This window comes from Vairimorpha necatrix, chromosome 2 (assembly GCF_036630325.1).
Source record: "Vairimorpha necatrix chromosome 2, complete sequence".
NCBI classification, from domain to species: Eukaryota; Fungi; Microsporidia; family Nosematidae; genus Vairimorpha; species Vairimorpha necatrix.
The window spans coordinates 369,592-390,318 of record NC_088817.1 but is presented as its reverse complement, the minus strand read 5'-3'; the positions used below and the strand labels follow the sequence as shown (position 1 = coordinate 390,318).

The 20,727-nt window shown below is 28.4% G+C and overlaps 5 protein-coding genes across 5 annotated transcripts; 2 read left to right on the top strand and 3 right to left on the bottom strand.

The window, feature by feature from the left end:
• Positions 1 to 1,965: 1,965 nt before the first annotated feature.
• VNE69_02109 (uncharacterized protein) lies at positions 1,966 to 2,844 on the bottom strand (the record flags this gene model as incomplete). The annotated part of the gene is made up of 1 exon (XM_065472656.1): positions 1,966 to 2,844. One exon carries the CDS (start codon positions 2,842 to 2,844, stop codon positions 1,966 to 1,968), a length of 879 nt encoding a protein of 292 aa, XP_065328728.1.
• Positions 2,845 to 10,319: 7,475 nt separating this feature from the next.
• On the bottom strand, positions 10,320 to 11,228 carry VNE69_02108 (uncharacterized protein; the record flags this gene model as incomplete). The annotated part of the gene is made up of 1 exon (XM_065472655.1): positions 10,320 to 11,228. One exon carries the CDS (start codon positions 11,226 to 11,228, stop codon positions 10,320 to 10,322), a length of 909 nt encoding a protein of 302 aa, XP_065328727.1.
• A 2,702-nt stretch (positions 11,229 to 13,930) lies between these two features.
• VNE69_02107 (ribosomal protein uL18) lies at positions 13,931 to 14,818 on the top strand (the record flags this gene model as incomplete). The annotated part of the gene is made up of 1 exon (XM_065472654.1): positions 13,931 to 14,818. One exon carries the CDS (start codon positions 13,931 to 13,933, stop codon positions 14,816 to 14,818), a length of 888 nt encoding a protein of 295 aa, XP_065328726.1.
• Positions 14,819 to 15,466: 648 nt separating this feature from the next.
• On the top strand, positions 15,467 to 17,611 carry VNE69_02106 (forkhead-associated (FHA) domain-containing protein; the record flags this gene model as incomplete). Its single annotated transcript, XM_065472653.1, has 1 exon — positions 15,467 to 17,611. The coding sequence occupies one exon, from the start codon at positions 15,467 to 15,469 to the stop codon at positions 17,609 to 17,611; it is 2,145 nt and encodes a 714-aa protein (XP_065328725.1).
• Positions 17,612 to 17,710: 99 nt separating this feature from the next.
• VNE69_02105 (putative phospholipid-transporting ATPase (DRS2)) lies at positions 17,711 to 20,671 on the bottom strand (the record flags this gene model as incomplete). The annotated part of the gene is made up of 1 exon (XM_065472652.1): positions 17,711 to 20,671. One exon carries the CDS (start codon positions 20,669 to 20,671, stop codon positions 17,711 to 17,713), a length of 2,961 nt encoding a protein of 986 aa, XP_065328724.1.
• Positions 20,672 to 20,727: the final 56 nt, after the last annotated feature.

Here is a 20,727-nt window from a genome sequence, read left to right as displayed (position 1 = left end):
TATTTTATAGAATTAAAGATGAGAATGGAACTAAGATTTACAAAAAAAAACAACCTTAAATATTCTTGTACTTCTTGTAAAGGCAACTAATAAGGGAATGTAGTGTAAAGACACGAATGCTAGAAGATTTATTGAGCTCATATATAACATTACTGTATCTAGAATATGAAGGATTACCGTTCAAAAGAGACAACGTTATATTGTATGTTAACAAAATCTAGATCCGCCATAAATTAAGACAATAAAATATTTTATATATTTGTGGAAAAGCAATTATATATGAAGACATCAAAATTTTATGATATAATTCTAGTAAAAGACAAAAACAATTATTTTTATGGTTTGATTTGGCTGTAATCTTTGGAAGATATACAACTACATAAATTATGAAGGTAAAAGATGGGAGAACATTAATGTTTTAGTAAATAGCTGTATAGAGAATGAAAAAAACAATGTTGTTTCAAATTGTTCCAAACAAAATGCCTTCATAAGGCTGAGCTATATAAGAAATAATGTAATTAGATACTTCAAAAATACCCGACGCATTTGTATTATACCATGCTACCGTTAGTAAATTTGTATCTTTATATGTTGTTGTAATATCAACATGAGGAAAGTATTCAAAATATTTTTGTTGTTATTTTTGTAATTTTTTCTATTCTATCGTGGACCATTCTGAGTAAAATATTTAAATTAATGTTGGAGGGAAACAGGACGAATTTAGAAAGAAGGATTTTAAATATTATTTTGATATTTGAAATATCATATTAGTCTTATTTCCAATGTAAGCTTTTTCAATGCTATAGTCATCGCACTACACAAATATAATATACGTGAGTTGGTAAAAATTGATTATGAAGAAGAATAGAAATAAAAAAGCAACATATTATTATTTTATAATTTAGTCTAATAAAAATAAATACTCTAGATGCACTTAAAGAAAGACTTCAAGTATATTCTTTTATTAGTATAATGGATTTTTTGTTTTATTAACCACAATGATTTAGAATTCACATAGAACCCTCTTTTTTAAATAAAAATATAGAAGTCTTTAAAACAACATATATTACGATCTTGCAATTATTATTTCTCTTATGCTATTGTAAATATGGGCAAAGCATTTTGTTTTTTACGCTAATTTTATTCTTACCAAGTTAAGTATAAATAAAGGATGAAGAAAAGGGAATTTAAATTAACACAACATTCTATTGGTAAAAATTCGGACTTTGAATAAATGATTAAATTTTTATAAAATTACACATTTAAATTAATGCCAAAATTATCATCAATAATACATATTTTATCTTTATACCATTTGGATTTATTTTATATGAGAGACATAGCGCGATAAAATATTAAATTTTGAGATATATGCATGAGGAATCGAAAAAAAAAATTTGAATGAGAACAACCATTTGTTCGCAAAATTCGTGGACGACACTAAATTTTAAGTATGCGAATATGCATCTCAGCAATTATTTACAATTCAAATGACGCTTTCTAAATTGGCCAGTAGGGTTTATGTATACCCCTACCTATAAATGTAATATTGTTTTTATACAAAATGGCTGTTATTTGCCGCTCCTTATATGCCTCCACGTTAGCTCTTTGCTCAAATTGATCCTGCCAGGGGTGTGTTGTGTTTATATAATTGCTGATGACAAAAAGGAAATATTTTTGTTGCAAAAACATTTTTCAAATGAATATTTTCTTGGTTCTGATTACATAAAAGGATCATGCTTACTCAAATTAAAGTCAATTAGTTTATTGGTTTTCAATCACACTCGCCCAAAACTTATTTCTTAGGAAATAAACCTCAAATTCCACTTAGACTTGTACATAATATTAGATCTTATAAAATTCAAAGTTATGATAATTTTAAGATTAAAAAAAAATATATCTGTAAGAAAACTGCAATTTGTTAATGCATAAAATTGAATAAATTTAACAATATAATTTGATTTTCTATATTGTCTGTTTTCTAGTAATGATGTTTATTACTTCTTCAATTTTAGAAATTATTTGCATTTTATATTTACAAAATTTTAAATAGACTTTTCTTAATTTATGTAAATCCTCTAGAATTTGCCTAAAATCCTCATAATTGTCTTTTATTTTATCTTCAAAAAAGTTTATAATATTTTCAATTGTATCTTTTAAATTTATTCGCTCTATGACTGTTTTTAGTTTCCAAATATCTAACTTGTAATAATCTTTCAGAAGTAAAGAATCATATTTTAATTTAATATTATGACTTTCAGGTATAGTAAATCTCGCCAACCTGTCAATAAACTTTAAAATGTTGATAGTTACAGTATTGTCTTCTAGATTCAATTGTTTAATTCTGTCAATAAGTGATTGAAGCGTGGTCTTAAAAACGTCTCGATATTTATTACTTCTATGGCTTATATTAGTTCTTATGTTATTAATTACTTTTAATTCATCTTCATCAAATTTAATTTGTAATGTTTTAATTGTAAATTCTGATAGTTTTCTATTTTTTTCTTCTTCTATTAAACTAAATTTTCTCTCCATGTGTTCAAGTTGATTATTTAAATATTCTTTAGTTCTATGAGTTTTGTCGTTGTCAGATATAATTTGTTTTATGTTAAGATCAAAAATTTTATTGCTTTCTAAACTACTATGTGGCGACAACTTCATATAAATTTCATCTAAATCAACCATACTTACATCTTTTATTTCATCGTGTGGTTCTGCTAATATTTTTTCAATGTCGAGATCAAAAGTTTCATCAATTTGATTATTTTGAGGAATCTCGGGGTCTATGTTGCTTGTGAAAAAATTGTGTTTTGTGCATTTTATCAACAAATTAAGCAAAAACATAAGGGGAGTAAAAATATTTTTTTAGAACAACAGTGAAAAATGTTTTTAATATTGTTAAATTCAGATTGTCGAATCTAAATTCTAAAAAATTCTTAATATGAAATCAAATACAGGTTTCGGGGCAAAAAGATCTTGAAATTAATTCTAAGATACATAAATTTTTATTAGCTATTAGTGTGCAAAAGGGTTTTTTTTATAATCTATAAATTTTTATATTATTTGATTTGTTTTTTAGTGGTAACTAACTGTGAAATAAAAACTAACTTTAATTATAAGCATTTAATAGAGAAATTATCACGTTGTGCTATTATTTTACAAGTATTTTTTTTTATAAAAGGTTTAACCATATTCTAAGTATTTTCATTATGATGCTGAACTCGGATAAAATTTCGAGCAAGTCTGTTGAAAAAAAAATTAAATAGCGTCGTCTTAGTTATTTTAATTTATGTGTGTACTTATTTGTATTATCGGTTTGGTATAATTGATGGTGTATTTTGATATAATCTTGTCCAAAGTCAAATTCACTCTTTCATTTTAACTTGCAATGTTAAATTTTAATAAACTCTTATGCTAATATATCAAATTTCAATAATACCTACATATTTTTTTTTCTTATTCGCAGCTTAGCAAGTTTTTCCTCCTAAAATGGTGCAATCTATTTATTTTTTTTTCATATTCAAAAATGGCAGATTTATATTCTGAAGCATGAACTGTACCTGGTATTTCGGCGTGTCTAAATAGGATTTTCATATATTTGTCAATTATTCTTAGTTTCTATTCATGACTTGGTCAAAAGATGAAATTCTGTCCTGTTTGTTTTTTCTATGTTAGTAATGAGTTTTTATTTGATAAGAAAGGTGTTTTCTATGCAGCTTTCCATATTATGATGTTATGCGCACAAACGTATACTTTTTAGTCCGTCATTTGTGTGTTGACGATGTCATTTTTTACGTCTACGTTTTTGCTGTAATCGAGACATGACAGCCGGCGGTTTCGAGTCTTTATGTCCTACTTTATCGCAAGAGGTACAAGAAGGATGTCTATTACATAATCATTTATATAATGACAACAAAAATTGATGGGAGATCGATTTGAAAGTAATTTCTCTCTCGTGAAGATAAACTATCGAAAAATATTAAAAAATAACATTAAGTATAAATTTATTAAGTTCTAATAAAACCTTAGTGGATTTTATAGAAAAATCACACTGTTTTTATTTTTACAACAGTCCATTTCAAAATCTCTTAAGATTGCATCAAACTAACAGATATTACACTTATTGACTCATTTTATAAATTTTGAAAAGGGACTGTAACATAATTTAACATGGTTCGTACAATTAATGTAATAGAACTTTGAATGTTTTATCATGGATGTTCCAGGCTCTTGTGTTTTCGTGGTCCATACTTGATTTTTAACCTCGATTTTTATAGATTATTGATATATTTCCATAACTATAATCAAGGATCTTTAATACCAGATTCTACAGTATATTCACTATTTAGATATAAACTTGTACGTCTACAAATTTCGAATCCAACAAATTTTAAAAACCAAAAACTACAGAGCAAACCAATTGTCAAAGAAAAAAAATTAGAATCTAATATTTACAATATATTTATCTGAAAATATTTTCAACATCAGGTATATAATGAAACAATACAAAAGAAGAGTATGATCTTCTTGAATAAAGCTATGCAACATTCTAATCCCGAAATTATTCTTCTTTTTTACGTGCTAAATCTGAGCTCAGGCCGTGAAGCGAGATTGTTTTGTATGAACATGTACCTAGAAGTTTAAATTTTTAAATTTATATAAATTTCATTCGGATTAACATTCCTCGAGTTAGAAACTTTTTTTCTTTTTAGAAATAGTTTTCCCTTATGGTATGTCTGGAGCCGCTTGACAGTAAATCAAAAATCTTCTAAGGCCCTAATGAGACAATATGTTGGCTAGTGAGCGAAAATTTACTAAAAATAATTATAGAATGTACGAGTTGTCCTATTATAATAGTTTATCATTGAAGATTCATACATAGACTGCCACAGGTTCAAAAATGGGGAAAGACTGGTTGTGGGACATCAATAGAATTTTTTAAAAACTTCATTTTCTAATGCTGATTACCTATACGAAATTATTTGTATATTTTGCATTCATATACTATAAAACATTAGAAACTATACTTACACAAAAATTCTCGTGTGTCAGCTTCCAGTATCTTCAGGACTAAAAAATTTTATGTCCACTAAAATGGCTATATCAAAGATCAAAAATAATAGGAGGGTTATTTAGGTGGCAAAAATCGTTAAAAAAATAATTGCAAAAGAGGAATTTGTAAAGTCGCCAATAGAAGAAATACTCATAATAAACTGTTTATTAGGGACAACAAATGAGCCACATTAGAATTGAAGATTAAAATAGTACCTAACCGTACTATACATACAATTTCCCAATTTCTTAGATATACATAAAAACGAAAGAGCCGTATAACATAGAAAATAAATTCTATCTAAAGTGCACAAACTTAACAAGACAAATCCTCACTGTAATTTATGATGAAGGTTATATAAACGAAGCGTATGAGACTACAAATTTGATAGAAGTAGTCTAAGCATATCTTAACTGTGTTATTATATCTAAAAGCAGGATTAAAGGATTTGAAAATCTTGATTATTGGATGAACTTAAATGTTGGAGAACACGTGTAATTTATTAAAAATCAAGAGTTGACAAGATAGACATAAACTTTTTAAGGTTTTTAAATTATACTACTTTTATTCTTTTTCGTTTATCTTAAGGTAGAACCCCTATAGAAAAAAGAAGCCCGCCCCGCCGATGCGCCTTAAATTTATAACGTTGATCATCGCGTTGTGGCCATGGTGGCGGCTTTAGATACGATGCAGAAGAGACTACAAATTTAATAGAGGGGGCCTGGGCACATCTACAATGTAATATAATGGCTAGAAAGGGATCAAAGAAAGTGTATCCCAGATTTTTGGAGGAATTCGAATGGAGAAGAAGTTGCGCAATATATAAAAATATCATTTGAATCAAAGAATTTTGATTGAAGTAATCAAAGTTTTTTTAAAATAAAATGCTTTTATTATTTTTTTTCGTTTTTTTAAGGTCCCTTGGAGAAAAAAATTCCGGGCTCGGGCCGTTGCGCCGATTAGGTTTATAATGTCCTTTAACCCGGAGTCAGAAGCTGTGCTTACATTAAGCAATAATGGGGTCGAATCAGAAGGACCAGAATTGTTTTTACTTTCTATGATTTAGTTGACAACTAAGATGATGAAAATGCATACAATTATATATTTAAATTGTCAATGAAATTTGTGTGTGTCCTTTTAAAAGGGATTAGCATCTAGTGAAAACGCACTTTAAGGCCGAAAAAAGCAGTACTACTCTTGAGGTGACTTAATCATACATCGAAGTATCTAATGGGGACGGCCTAAGTCGAAGCCTTTGGCTGTGCACTCTAGAGTAATACCTAGAGATAACTAAGCGACTAGACGAAGAAGAGCAATAGAAGGTCTCGCGGACCCTATCCTACAAGATAATGGAAGGACGGTGGACTAAACTAGTGGGAGACTGGTGGTCAACACAGCCTAGTAAAAATGCCAAACTGGTGATGTGTCAAAGTTCTGGGCCGTTTGTGGAATACAATGAACGTGAGGATCATTGAGTTGCCAGATGGTTCTCTCCTCGTGTTATAGATAACCATCTTCGTTGTGTATTCAGCTGTGAGGTCACTCTGGGTGCGATTTGAGTTATAAATAAAAAAGGTTCTATTGAAGCCAAGGTTCAATAAATAAGGCGCACCTTGCTGCGTCAGCAAAATATTTCTATATAGTTTTTTTAAGTAAGAATCAAAATGCCAGTTAGATAAGAATCACGCCCAATCCCTCTAGTTTTTATATAGGTTTCGCCCTCCCCCTTTTCTTGCAAAGAAAAAAAATGTTTGAGATCTGACAAAACAAGTAAATTAAAAATTGATTTTTTGCCATACTACGCAAAAACTTTCAAATTTTACGATAATCAAGATAATTTTCTTTGTAGTTATGTTCAAAAGGGGGGAATTGGTAGTCATTAAAGTTATGATACAATAAGAATGCATCAAAAATGGGCCGATTTTCATTTTGTACATATATAAAACCAAGGATCAATTTTCGATATCTTCGTGATTATATTGTCGTGCATAAGAATTATAAAAATAAAGGCCAATAGGCGAATAGAAAATAACATAATAACATAAAAATGAAATTTTTTTCATGTATTTATAAATTAGACCAATATCGTACATTAATTTGTAAAAAAAACCCTTTTCTTCTTATGTCTCAATTTCAGTCTATATATGTCTCTCTTTGTAGTAGAGATGATTAGACTTGCCGTCACTTGTCTTTCCTCATCACTTCCGACTTTCCAATCTTCTATATTCTATCATGATGCTTTCAAGTTCTTTTCAAAATAAGAAATTTGATTTTTACTTCGACAAATGTTGGTATATCAGGGCTTCTTCAGTGCATTCCTTGGTATTTGACAACCACGTCGTCACATGTTAATACATATAAATACATCTACATTTAAAGACATACATCGAGACATATCATTACCAGAATATTATATTTTTTAAGCTTCTGCGTTTCCACCTCTTGAAATTATCGATTAAGGAGACTCCGATTTCGATTATGAGCATTTCTTCATACTTTCTGTCTATAACTAAAAGAACCGGTCTTTTAAGTTTAATCTTTATATCGTCTCAATGAATGTGTCTACCCTTATTTCGACGTCTTTATTTGAGACTACTTTCTGTACAGAATGACTCTTAAGTTTCTTTTTCAATTTAAAATCGTATTTTTTGCACAGTAATAGGTGAATGCATTTAATAGATCATTGGTGCTTCTTTGGTAGGCGATAAAATTTTTTTTTAAAAAAAATTCTGACCCCCTAAAAATGAAAAATAATGATTTTAAAATTTCTGATCGCATACCAAAGAAAAGCATGAAAATCAAAATAAAGGCAATACAAAGGCTTTTCTATGGTATTAACGACTTTTTAAACTCACGACTTGAGTTATAAGTCTTGAAAGAGCAAAAGACGTGCTTTAAATGCAATGAGATTTTAAATGTTGTATTATTTAAGGAGAGAGAGGTTAAAAGTGTGCTATACAGGTGTGCTAATTATAAATGCAGTGCTAAAAGGTCAGTTAACAAAGGAAGAAAGTTACCTTTATATAATTTTTGTGAATTAATATTTTTAATTTTGTGTAGGAGTATTTATTTAACCTTAGAGGCAAAACTAGGAGTTTCATCATCGATAGTTTTCGATGCAAAAAAAAATAATTAAAGAAAAATGTAAAAACAAAATGTCTAAGAGGCTTATTATTGATGGACCAGGAAAAATTGTCCAAGTTGATGAGTCTGTAATTTTTAGAAGAGGTAAAATAAGAAATGCACCCAGTTGTGATGATATAATCCCTGATACTGTTTGAACACTTGGTATAGTAGAAGCATCTAATCCTATAAACTTTTACATTACAGTGGTGGATAATAGGAAAGTCGAGTGTTTAACAGTTACTCTAGAAGGTAAAATAGGTGTTGGTTCGATTTTACATAGTGATGGTCATCCGAGTTATCTAGTATAGCACAAAATCTTTGTCTTGAACATAAGGAAGTAAAGCAATCTATCGGGGTTAAATCTGAAGATGGTACTCATACTAATAACATTGAGAATGTATGGTTGAAGATAAAATCTGAAATGACTAAAGAACATTGAGTTAAGCGTAAGGAAATTGATTCATGGCTCAATGAATTTATATTTAGAAAAGGTTTTTGTATAGAAGACAATTTTAAGAAGTTTTATGACTGTTATGTTGATTTATTATATAATTTACTCAATTAAATCAAATTTCTAGTATTTTTTAACGTTTTTTTCATATTTTTTTCGTTTTTTTCCTTTACAAGGGGAGTCTTGGTATCCGATCGCATACCAAAGAAGCACCGATCATTGTTTCTTCTCGTGTAATCTGGTCCTGACATTTTTTTGAATCTAGACGTCAGGTGCTCAACTGTAATATTAGCTTCTCTACAATGTAGACATTTCATTCTCGTTCCACAGAATATTTTTCTGTCTTTCAAGTAACAGAGGGCAGCTTTCCGCCTTATAAGAATGATTCGTGTTATTTTTTATTGCCGAGTCTTTTACAGGTACGTTTTCGTTTGGCCTCCTCAGTTCAACCTTTTATGTAAGGTTTTTGTTTTTATCTCGTTGTACAGTCTTAGTTGGGTACAAAAAATTTATATATAAATAATTATGTCCAGACATTAAATATATGCTATTTGGGTCAGTGGATCGGATTTAAATTTATATTTAGATTACTACATATTTTTAATGTACCAATCTATGTAAATTTTTTCTTCGCTATTATGTTATTACATTACAATCCGCAATTTCGCAAAGTTTTTCACTAAATTTTTTTCTTTTGACACCAAATTGTCTCATACTATTTTACACTATTTCTGATTTATTAAAAAAAGTTCTGTACATACCAGATGAAACTATAATTAAAAAATTAACTTAAGAGCAAAATTTTAATATCAAAGATAAAGGTTTAGCAGATTAGAGAGATAATATTCTGACTTTAATAAGTTTTTATAGCAAACATTTATCCTCGTTGCGGTCTGATCACGGGGTTTAGAGTAAAAAATAGGTAATAATAGGACTTCGCCAGTTGCGCTCATTGCTTATTAAGTTTTTACAAAATGTACTTATATCTGGTATATTTCCTGTTTGTTAATAATTTTTCAAAACAATAAAAACACGACCTTCTAAACAGCACATTTCTATCCTTAGTAGCCTGTATTATATTAGATTTTATTTAATAATTCTAATCTAACTTGTTTGTATAGAGTTTGACAATTAAGAGTCTATTAATACTTAATTTTATTTTAAAATATGCAAATAAATACATGATAAGAGATGAAGATAGAACAATCTCACAACGTGTTTTATGATGAAAGTATGGTTTTTATGTGTTGAAAATATATATTTAATAAACTTAACCTTTAACTTACAATTATCTTTAACATTATGTATTTTAATATACTAGCAACAACTTATTATTACAATCAAGATTACCATGGGAAGGATTTTGTATATTATTTTTGCCAATGATCCAAATATTGTTCGAAAACGCTAAAATTGTAAAAAAAATGACCATGGGAGTAGCAAGAAACAATCAAACAATTTCCACATAAATTTATATTAGATGTTAAACAGTATCAGTTCGTAGTAACAATTGTTACATGCCAAAACTTTTATTATATGAATGTAATTATTTATTATAACTTATGTAAAATTTGAAAGATGTTAAAATATAAATGTTGACTTATATAAAAATTGTAAATGAATTTGAAAATTTTAAAACAACATAAATTACACTAAATGATAATGATTTGTTTATTTTCGCAAAATGTTTTATCTAGTTATATTTTTAGGGGCTTTTTTTATTTTCTGCTTTTTATTGATGATGTCGATAATCTCATTGTTTGAGCTAATAATAAGATTCTTATTGTCACAGAAATTATAATACTCTATATTTATAGCCTCCAAGTCTTCTATAATTTGATTTATAGTCTCAACATCATGTTTCTTAATATTTTCATAGTAGTATTTAATCGTTTCAATTAAATCTGGTACAAAATTAAGGTTAATTAACGTTTCAACTTTCCAAATATCTATCTTACATCTATCTAAAAACTTTAAAGGGGCGGGCTTTATATTTTGATAGCGATTTTCTGATACAAAAAACTTATTAAATTTTTCAATGAAATTTAAAGCATTAAGTATAATTGTTTTATCCAGCATTTTTATTTCCAAGATTTTAATTTTAAGCAATGAAATTCGATTCTTACATATTTTTCGATACTTATTAAAAATTATATTATATGCAATTTTTTTCTTATTTATTGTTTTTTTCTCTTCTAAATTTAATTTAACATTCGATGGTTTAGAAATAATCTCATCGATTTTTTTTTGTTTTTTCCTTAAAAAATCAATATACTTTGTATTCATATCAATAAGTTTTTTATTTAAATTTTCTTTAATTTGTAGAGTTTTTTCATCGTCAAATATCATTTGACTCTGATTGCCAGTACTAAAATTTTTTTCACTTTCTAAATAAACATTTCCTGACAACCACATTTCGAGATCGTCTAGATATTCTATGTCCATACTTTCTATCTCTTCATATGGCTCTGCTAAAATTTTCTCAAGGTCGTTAACGTATATTTCAGTTACTTGATTATTTTGTTGAATCTGTGATTGTGTTTCTCTTGTAGATAAATTATATTCAGTACTTTTTATCAACAAAATAAATAGAAGCATGGGTTAGTTTATAATTATCTGTTTATATTGTATTTATCAAATAAAAAAAATTTTATAATTTACTCTTTTGTGGTTTAAAGGAGTAAAAATCAAAATGTTTAATTAATAATACACAACAAAGATATTTCATTTTAAAATATTAATTTTTAGTACATTTTTAAAGTACATCATTTTAAAAAAGGAGTATAAATTTTTTTTGTAAAAATAATAGGGGATAGATTTGATTGTCATATGTCTAATAAGGTAATTTTTCTCGAATTTTTTATGCTTTTTCAATTTAAGCAGGCTGGGAGTTAAAATGTTGTTTATAATTTTCAATACAATTATATACCTAACTATTTAAAATTAACCCCTTAAAATTTTTTATCCAATAAGAATTTTACATACACAAATAGGCTAATTTAAATTTAATTGTAATCACATTAACATAAGTTTGAGTCTATTTTTTTTTTGCACTTAATTTGTACATAAGTTAGTGATCGGGTTGCCATTAATCCTAGATAAATCATGGTTCCGACATTAAGACATTCTTTTGCATACACTTCATTGTACACCTTCTAGCAGTTTCAGAATTAGACTTTAGAGCGTTATTTTGAAATTCTTAATTCAAAATGATCCAATAGCATATTCTGTTTTCTTGTAAAAAGATGATAAATAACAATCACAAATTATATTTAAAATATTAATATTGTGATGAGAAAGCATCATATTCAACAACTTGAATATACTAAATATTCCCCAGTAATTTATATAACAAGCTCTAAGCAAAGACAGAAAATGTATATCACCTAGTGCCAGAAAAGACATAAATACAATGAAGTATATTGATTTTGCTTGTAATGTATTTTTTATCTATTAAATTTTTTTACAAAAAATACTTAATTAAAAAAATTGTGAAGACTAATGCACGTAAGTCATGATAAGAATGCATAAAAAAAAGAAAAGACAATTTTCTAAGATGACTTTCATCACAACGACTAAAATTAAATTTATACTAGTTTTCATCGAGCTGTATTCTAAAATTCACATAAGAAATTTTTTTTATACATATTTAATCTCTTTGCTACATTAGCACTATAAATTCACGAAAATTGGACAGAGAAAACTAAAGCTTATAAAACAGAAAGATTTACAAAATTCAATATATCATAATGACGACTGGATTAATATCAAATATAGATTTATCTGATGGTATCAAATGAAAAAATTATGTTAAATTTAGCACTTTGAAAAAAAATATAGATAAAACATCAGATTTTTGTTTTTATTTATAAAATTTCGTATAACCAAAAAAACTAATCAGGAAAGGGCTCCAGTACTGAAAACATAAAGAAAAAAAGCTATTACAATTAATCAAAATATTTGAAGCACGAAAGAATCTGTTACAAGACGCAAAACGATTTTTTACTCCGAGAAAACCGGCCACCCATGTTTATCAACCATCGAAAGATATATAATAGAGAAATATAAACTTCATGAAAATATAAAAGTTAAAATACAAATATTAGCTCTAATCAAAACTTTTTATGGCGATATAAAAACAAAAATTAACCAATGAAAGCGATTTGGACTGTGAGACGATTTACTTATTGAATACACAGGCTGTTACGTGGCTTAATAAAGGAAATTTAAGCTCAAGAGAAGAAGGAAATTTATCTGCATTACAGGCCGAAATATTTCTTAGAGAAACAGATAAATTGCCGCACTGTCCGAATGCACAAAGACATTAGATCGTATAGCCATCAATGTGATCGTGTGCTTTCACATGATTTCATGAGACATCACAATCAGGCACTGCGATGCATACACCTGCAGTTGTGTAATAGCAATGGATTATCACATGCTTAAAGAATTAGAAATCATTCAGTCCAGGAATGTGTAGCTAACGAGTATGTTGAGATACAAATTGACGGCGAGATAGTTAAATATCAAAGTAAAATATAACAAGCCTTATCTACTAATTGTGACGAATTAAGGAAAGATGTCCGTTGTCTAGGTTGGAATCCCAAGCTTATACAATATGCATGATGTAGAAACAAAAAAGAAACATAAATGCGGCTTGCTTTTAAATTCTAGGGTTCTCTCTACAAAATTATGCGAAAACTATTTCTTACGTGATGACTTGGACCGAAATAGTAACTAATTAGTGCCGCGCGCTTATAAAAAGCTCCGATTAGAAACGAGAACAAAAGCTTGCAAAGATCCTTGAAAATGACAAAAGAAAAGCTAAACTATGTCAATTGGATTTGGGCTTGATTTTGTTTAGGAAGGAGAATTCGAGAGGCAATTTATAAATTTCATAAGAAACTCAGGAAATGTTAAGAGGGACAGCGTATCTTGTGAAGAGTAATTAGTGAGTAAGATATTATTATGTAATTTAGATAAACTTTGACATGGACAATAATTGTTAATAATTTTCAATATAATTTTTTGGCCTTCTACTAAGAGAAAATATTTTACTTTATTTTTGTTGTCTCTTCTTTCAAGCTTTAAATATAAGTCGATATTTTTTTTTTCCAGTAAAAAACTTTTCCCATACTTTTTTTCTCTGAAAATTCTACTTGTTTATGCATTTTATTTAATTTATTTATTTTGTATAATTATCAATAATCAAGTTTGACATTATTCCATGCCAAGTCTTTGTCTTTGAAAATGTTTCTCTTTTTAAAATACAAATTTTCTTTTTTTTTGCCCCCCTCAAAATGGCAAGAAAGGCTGGTAGAAGAAATAAAAAAGCTAAATCCGCTGCTACTAAAAGAAGTAGATTCCAAGTCAAGAGGCGTAGAAGAAGAGAGTGTAAGACTAATTACAGACACAGAATCAATCTTATAAAACAAGATTATAATAAACAAGGTGCTCTTAAGTTCAGACTTGTAGTAAGAAGAACTAACACTAAAGTCATTTGTCAGATCACCAGATCTTACATTGACGGGGACAGAGTCTTTGCATTTGCAGATTCCACTGAGCTTAAAAATTATGGCGTAGATTTCGGCTTAAAGAATCATTTCGCTTTTTATGCTACAGGATTTTTAGCAGCAAGACGAGCTTTGGCCAAATTAGAAATGGACGATCTTTATAAAGCCAAAGAAACAGATGGAACTTATACAGTCACTGAAGATATTGATGAAGAACGTAGAGCATTAAAAGTATTCCTTGATATTGGTTTATCTAGAAGTACCAAAGGAGGAAACACTTTTATTGCCATGAAAGGGTGTTCTGATGCAGGAGTTTATATTCCTCATTCTGAATCTAAATTTATCGGCTATGAGAAGAATAAGCCTTTTAAGGCTGACGAATTAAGAGACAGAATTTTCTGTAAACATGTCTCTGAGTACATGAAAACACTAAAAGAAAATGACGAAGAGAAATTTAAAATCCAATTTAGTGATTATATTAAGAAAAATATTGAACCAGACAATATTGCAGGAATTTATCAAAATGCTTTAGATGGCATTATTAAGAACCCTAGTAGACAAGAAAAAGAAAAGAAAGATTATAGTGGATTTAAGAAATTTAAAGTTGAGAAATTATCATTAGAAGAGAGAAAGAAGAGAATACAAGAGAAATTATCAGCACTTAAAGCTAATTAAATTTTTATAACTTATTGTTAGTAATGTTATAAATTAGTAGTAGCATGAATTTGTTTGGAAACAAACAAATTTACACTCTGACTCATATTTATTAATTTTTTAGAAATTCCCTTTTTTTTAATATGCAAGATTTAATTAATTTTCATCTGTATATAAGATCCAATATCAATTATAATATGTTGACGTTAGCCGAAATATGAGGTTTTAGAGTATTCTTTTTATTATTGCCCATCCTCATAAATTCGAGGATGTATTTATATTTAATTCTGAAACGTTGTTTCAGAATCATCATGTTTCAGATGTCAAGAAGACAATCTGATTGGTCCGGACTATCCGCCGTCCACAATAATATATTTACATGTTTATATATAATATAATTTATCAATTATAATTTATTCATTTAATAAATCTTATATACATAAGATTTATTAAATTAGATATGTTTTAATTTATGTTTTACAAATAATAAATTAAATTTTTATTTTTTATAAAATGAAGGTAAATTTTTGACAGTATCAAATAATGACACGTGTTTTTTTGATCAAAATTTTGATAAATTTTTCATCTTCTTATTTTTATGCTGTTTTTTTATTCATGCTGATTTTTTTTATTTTATCTTTTTTTTTCATTTATTTTTTCCCCCTCAAAATGGAGGCCAAATACGCTATCAATGTCTACAATGTCCAAGGTACTAAAATAGAAACACTTTATACCAACAGTGAAGTTCTTACCATAGGTAGTGGCTTATTCAATAGTATAAGAATACAATTACCTTCTATCTTAGAAATACATCTTAAAATTTATTTAGAACAGAAGAAAGTTCTTGCCTTTGGAAATGATGTCAAATTAAATGACTTGAATCTTACGATAGGCCAAAAATCAGAATTTGATATTGGTGATACTATAAAGATTCATGGAAGAGCATTTCAGATAGAAATGACAAAACAGAATGATTTAATTGATCAAAATAAGGTTATAAAAGATTGTCCTGAGTCTCTTAAAGAATGTTGTAATTATTACGAATTTGATACAAATTTGTTTATGAATGGAGAAAAAAATCAAAGCAGCATAAACAAAGAAATGTGGAACCCAGAAATGATAAATCAAAAAAATGAAACATTAGAAAATAATGAAAAAATTGAGAAAAATCAAAATATTATGGAGAATAAAATTGAAGATGAAATGACAAGTAAAAAGAAGACTAATATAGAATCAGAAATAACAAGTAGTCATTTTATTAAAGATGGAATAATTTATGAAGAAATAAAAGAGAAAGTAGAAATTCATGAAATTCAAGAGATAGAATTTACAGAAGAGAATAAAATCGGGGAACAGGAATTAATAACTGAAGAAAATAAAGTAAGAGAACAAGAAACTACTTTAGAACAAGAATCTACTTTAGAACAAGAATCTACTGTAGAACAAGAAATGTTTAAAAATAATTTCGAAGTACAAGCTGCTGTAAAAATCATCGACGCCTCATCTTCAGAGACAAAAGCAGAAGAAGCTTTAGAAGGAGGAGATCTCAGTTTAATAAAAGAAGCCATTGTAAATAAACAACAAGATCTAGACGAAGAAATAAAAGAGACCATTGACTTGTCAGTAGTAGTCGACACGCCTATTGACCCACTTATTTCTAAAAAACAAGTGAAAGATTTGGGAGATGCGGTAATTGAGAAAGAAATCTTAAAAGACGCGGAGAAATTAGTAGATGATAAAATTAATAAATCAACAGAGAGTATAAATTTGACAGAAATGATAAACCAAGAAATAGAAGAAGAGAAACATGAGAAGATTAGAGAAGAACAAGAGAAAATCGAGGCAACAGAAACAGAAGAGGAAAAAGAAGAGGTTATATTTATAAGAGAAAGTGAAGCACTTAAAGTACCAATAATAACTGAAACAGAAGCAAAAGAAATCAAAGCAGAAGATGAAAAGCCAAGTGTAAACGAAGATGAAGAAAAGCCAAGCGAAACAGAAATGTTTAAGGCAAGTGAAACAGAGACAAATTTTACAGAAGAAAAAGCAAGTGAAACAAAACCAGGCGAAATTAAGCTAAGTGAAGAAGAAGAAGAAAAAGCAAGTGAAATAAAACGAAGCGAATCAGAAGAAAGGCCAGGCGAAATTAAGCTAAGTGAAGAAAAGCCAAGTGAAACAAAACAAAGTGAAGCAGAAATATTAAAGGCAAGTATAAACGAAGATGAAAACATAGTCGAAGAGGAAAAGACAAGTGAGCCAGAGCCAAGCGAAATAAGGCCAAGTGAAGCAGAGCCAATTGGAGTGGAAGAAAATGTAACTGAAGAAAGAGAAGACGAAATAAATGAAGAAAAAGGTGACGACGAAAGTGAAGAAGAAAAGAAAAAAGATAAACCAGTAAAAAAAGGAAAAGATACTAAAAAACGACCTCTTAAGGAAACTGAAAAAAGTAAATCAAAGGCCACTAAAAAAGTTAAAGACAGTGAAAGAGAATCAGAAGCAGGGTTTGAAAAATTAAAAGTAGAAACTTTACCAGAGAAAACTACAAAAAAGAAGGAAAATACCCCAGAGAAAAATACAAAAAAGAAGGAAAATACCCCAGAGAAAAATACAAAAAAGAAAGAAGATCAAAAAATGTCATCATTTAATAAATTAACTGTGACCCCACGATCCACACGTAGGGCATCAAGGGCTCATGAAAGCGTAGAGACAGTCCCAGTCGCAGTACCAAAAAGAGTCAAGCGAGGTGCATCTGTAAGTTCTGAACAAAAAAATGTCATCGAAACTCCATCTAAGAAAACTAAAAATAAGAAATAAAGTTTAATTTTACTAAAAAAATGAATAAATTTTTTATTGCGTCACAACAACAATTTGTTTGTTTCACATTACGTCATAATGCATAAAAAATAAATTTTTTCAATTTATTTCTTTTTTATTTACAAGCTTATAAAATATTTTACTAAGACATAACTCAGATATATAAGTAAATAACATAATAAATAGAAATGTAAAATATGCTGAAGGTATACTCATTAATATCCACATATTCCCACCTAAGGAAGTATCTTGAATTACAAATAAAGTCAAGAAAAGTAATAACAGGCTCAAGAATATAGCCACATAAGAATAAATTGTATAAAAAGATATCAGCCTTATTTGTCCAAGAAAGACACTAAAAAATACAATCAAAGACATAAGATTATTCATGCCATTATATCCAGCCACTTTCCCGTCTCTTCTGACAAGATCTTTAATAAAAAACACGCCAAGTACAAGAAGGAAAACTACCAAACCTTGAATAATTCCGTAAATTATTCCTAGAAAGATCACGGATTTACAGAAAAAGCTCGTTGTCGATTTGTATTCCCTGGGATTTCTAAGTAAATAATCTTCAGGAAGATCTTTGTCAAAGCAACAAATAGTAGCAGGAATCAAGGAAGTAAATAAAACATTATAATAATTTAAGAAAAAATTATTATAAACTGGTTTACCAGAGAACCCAGTATAAAAATTATACAAATATTGTATAATAATCAAATAAATATTCTTATACAATCCATTTAAAGTCACTTTAGAAAATCTAATGAAATTGTACCTGCCGTGAATAAAAATCAAATATTTTAAACTTCTGAAATCTGGAACTGCGAAATCTGCAGAAATTCCTGCTTGGTTTCCTTCTTTGCCTAAAATGCCAACTCCGACATGGGAGGTTAATAACATGGGCACATCATTGTTACCATCCCCAATGGCGAGTGTATTCTTTTTGAAATTTCTAAGTATTAAAGCTATTTGACTTTTTTGTTTTGGTGTCGATCTGTAAATTATAACTGACTTGTAAGATAAAATATTTGGATTTCTTAATTCTTCGTCCACTCGTCTGCCTTCTATAGAAATTACACTATTATCTCGTAAATTAGTCATTAATCCAGAATCTATTGCACAACTTAAAGCAGTCTCTTTTTTATCACCTGTTATCATCCAAATCTTAATACCTGCTTCTTTTAACATTTCTATGGTCTCTTTGACCTCATCTTGCAATTCATCTTCAATAAAAGTAGTGCCAATGTATTCGAGATTTTTTTCTAATTTTTTGAAGAAAAAATCTTCTTTTTCTTCGTGATCTTCAAGATTTACACTTTCTAGATCATTTTTTAAATTTATTAATTCTTCATTTGTAATTTCTCTGTAAGCACAGATTAATGTTCTGTAACTAGAATTTTTATTAACTATTTTTGAAACTGATTCCCGGTTTAAAATTTTTACATTGATTTTTTTTTCGTCTAACATCATTTGATCAGATCCTTTGGAAAACATGAAAATCTTATCTAAAAATTTTACTATAACAGACATTCTTTGTCTAGACGAACTAAAATCTAAAATATATTCTATATTACATTTTATATTAATATTACCAATTTTCAATAATAAAAAATCTTCTTCTCTACGCAATAATTGAATACCATTGGCTTCTAATTTCTGTAGAATACAGATTTCATCTTGAGAAATTCCTTCTAATTTGCCATTTAAAGGTTCTACACTGTTGCAACACAACAATAAAAAAGTCAAGAAAAAATTTCTATAAACTTCATCTTTAACATTAGAAAACTTAATTAGATCAGAAATTTCATCAATATTAGAGAAATTGAACTTCAATTCGCTAACATCGATTATTTCTTCACTGCCTAAAACATGAATTTTTTTAAATACCATTTTGTTTTTAGTTAAAGTGCCTGTTTTATCACTCAGGATATATTCGATCATACCTAAATCTTCAGTGACATTAGAATTTCTACAGACAGATTTAATTCCGTCTCGCTCAAGATTTTCATCATGTGAAATATAAAGCGCGTGGAACATTCTCGATACTTCTAGAGTTACAAATAAAGACAGTGGTATAAGGTAACTGAACATAATATAATTAGTACCTGTCAATTTTAAAGCATCAGAAGAAAGATAAGTTCCCAAATATAAATATTGTAAATTATTTTTTCTAAGAAAGAGCGAACCAAGTATCGCTGTAGAACATAAAAGAACGAAATAGATTACAAATATTATCATTACAATTTTCGTGAGTTCCATTTCAAATAAAGACGTGCCTTTTCTAGGCATTACATTACTTTTTCCAAGTTTTGTTTGTCCACCTACTGCTACTATATAAACCAAAGCACTGTCTACATTTTTAAGCTTCATTCCTCGTAACAAAATGTTTCGTTCGTTACACAGAAATTCGCGATCTTGTGTCGTCAGCGTACATTCAAATTTATTGAATACGTCACCTGTGTCTTTTACAGTTGAATTCTTGACATTTTCTAATAGGTCGTATTCACATTGGCAAAAGTCATAGGACATTTGGTCGCTTCTACTTTCCGCACAGTTTTGTAAACAGTCTTTTACAGTGTGAGAAGTTTTTTTCTTCAGATTCGATTCTCCATCTAAGTTACTCGTGTCCACAAAACAATAACCTTTACATTTTTCTTTAATTTTGCTTAATAAAAGTACGCAGTCTCCAGGAATTTCTTCTTCTGGTTTTAATATTACAAAATCGCCTTGTTTTATATCTTCGGCGTGTATTTCCTTACTATAAATCATTTTGTCTTCTATATAAGCGACATTTATTATTTTCATATTGACAATTTTATCTTCTTTGTGCCTTTTATAGTCTTCAATTCCGTCTTTTATCATAGAAGTGCCTGTTACAAGCGAGAAAGCAAGTAAATACGTGTAAGGATTGAAAGGCGATATTTGCGGGATGGTGAGTAAGACCATCGTCAATAAAAAGAAAAGATTACTCGGTTTACTGAGTTGATGATACATATTCACAAAGAAAAAAGTGTATTTGTTGTATTTAGAAGTAATGATTCTGTTTTCTTTTTTCATTTTAAAGAGGGTTGATTAACAAACAATATTGTTTTTTTTTAATATAAACAAAAAAA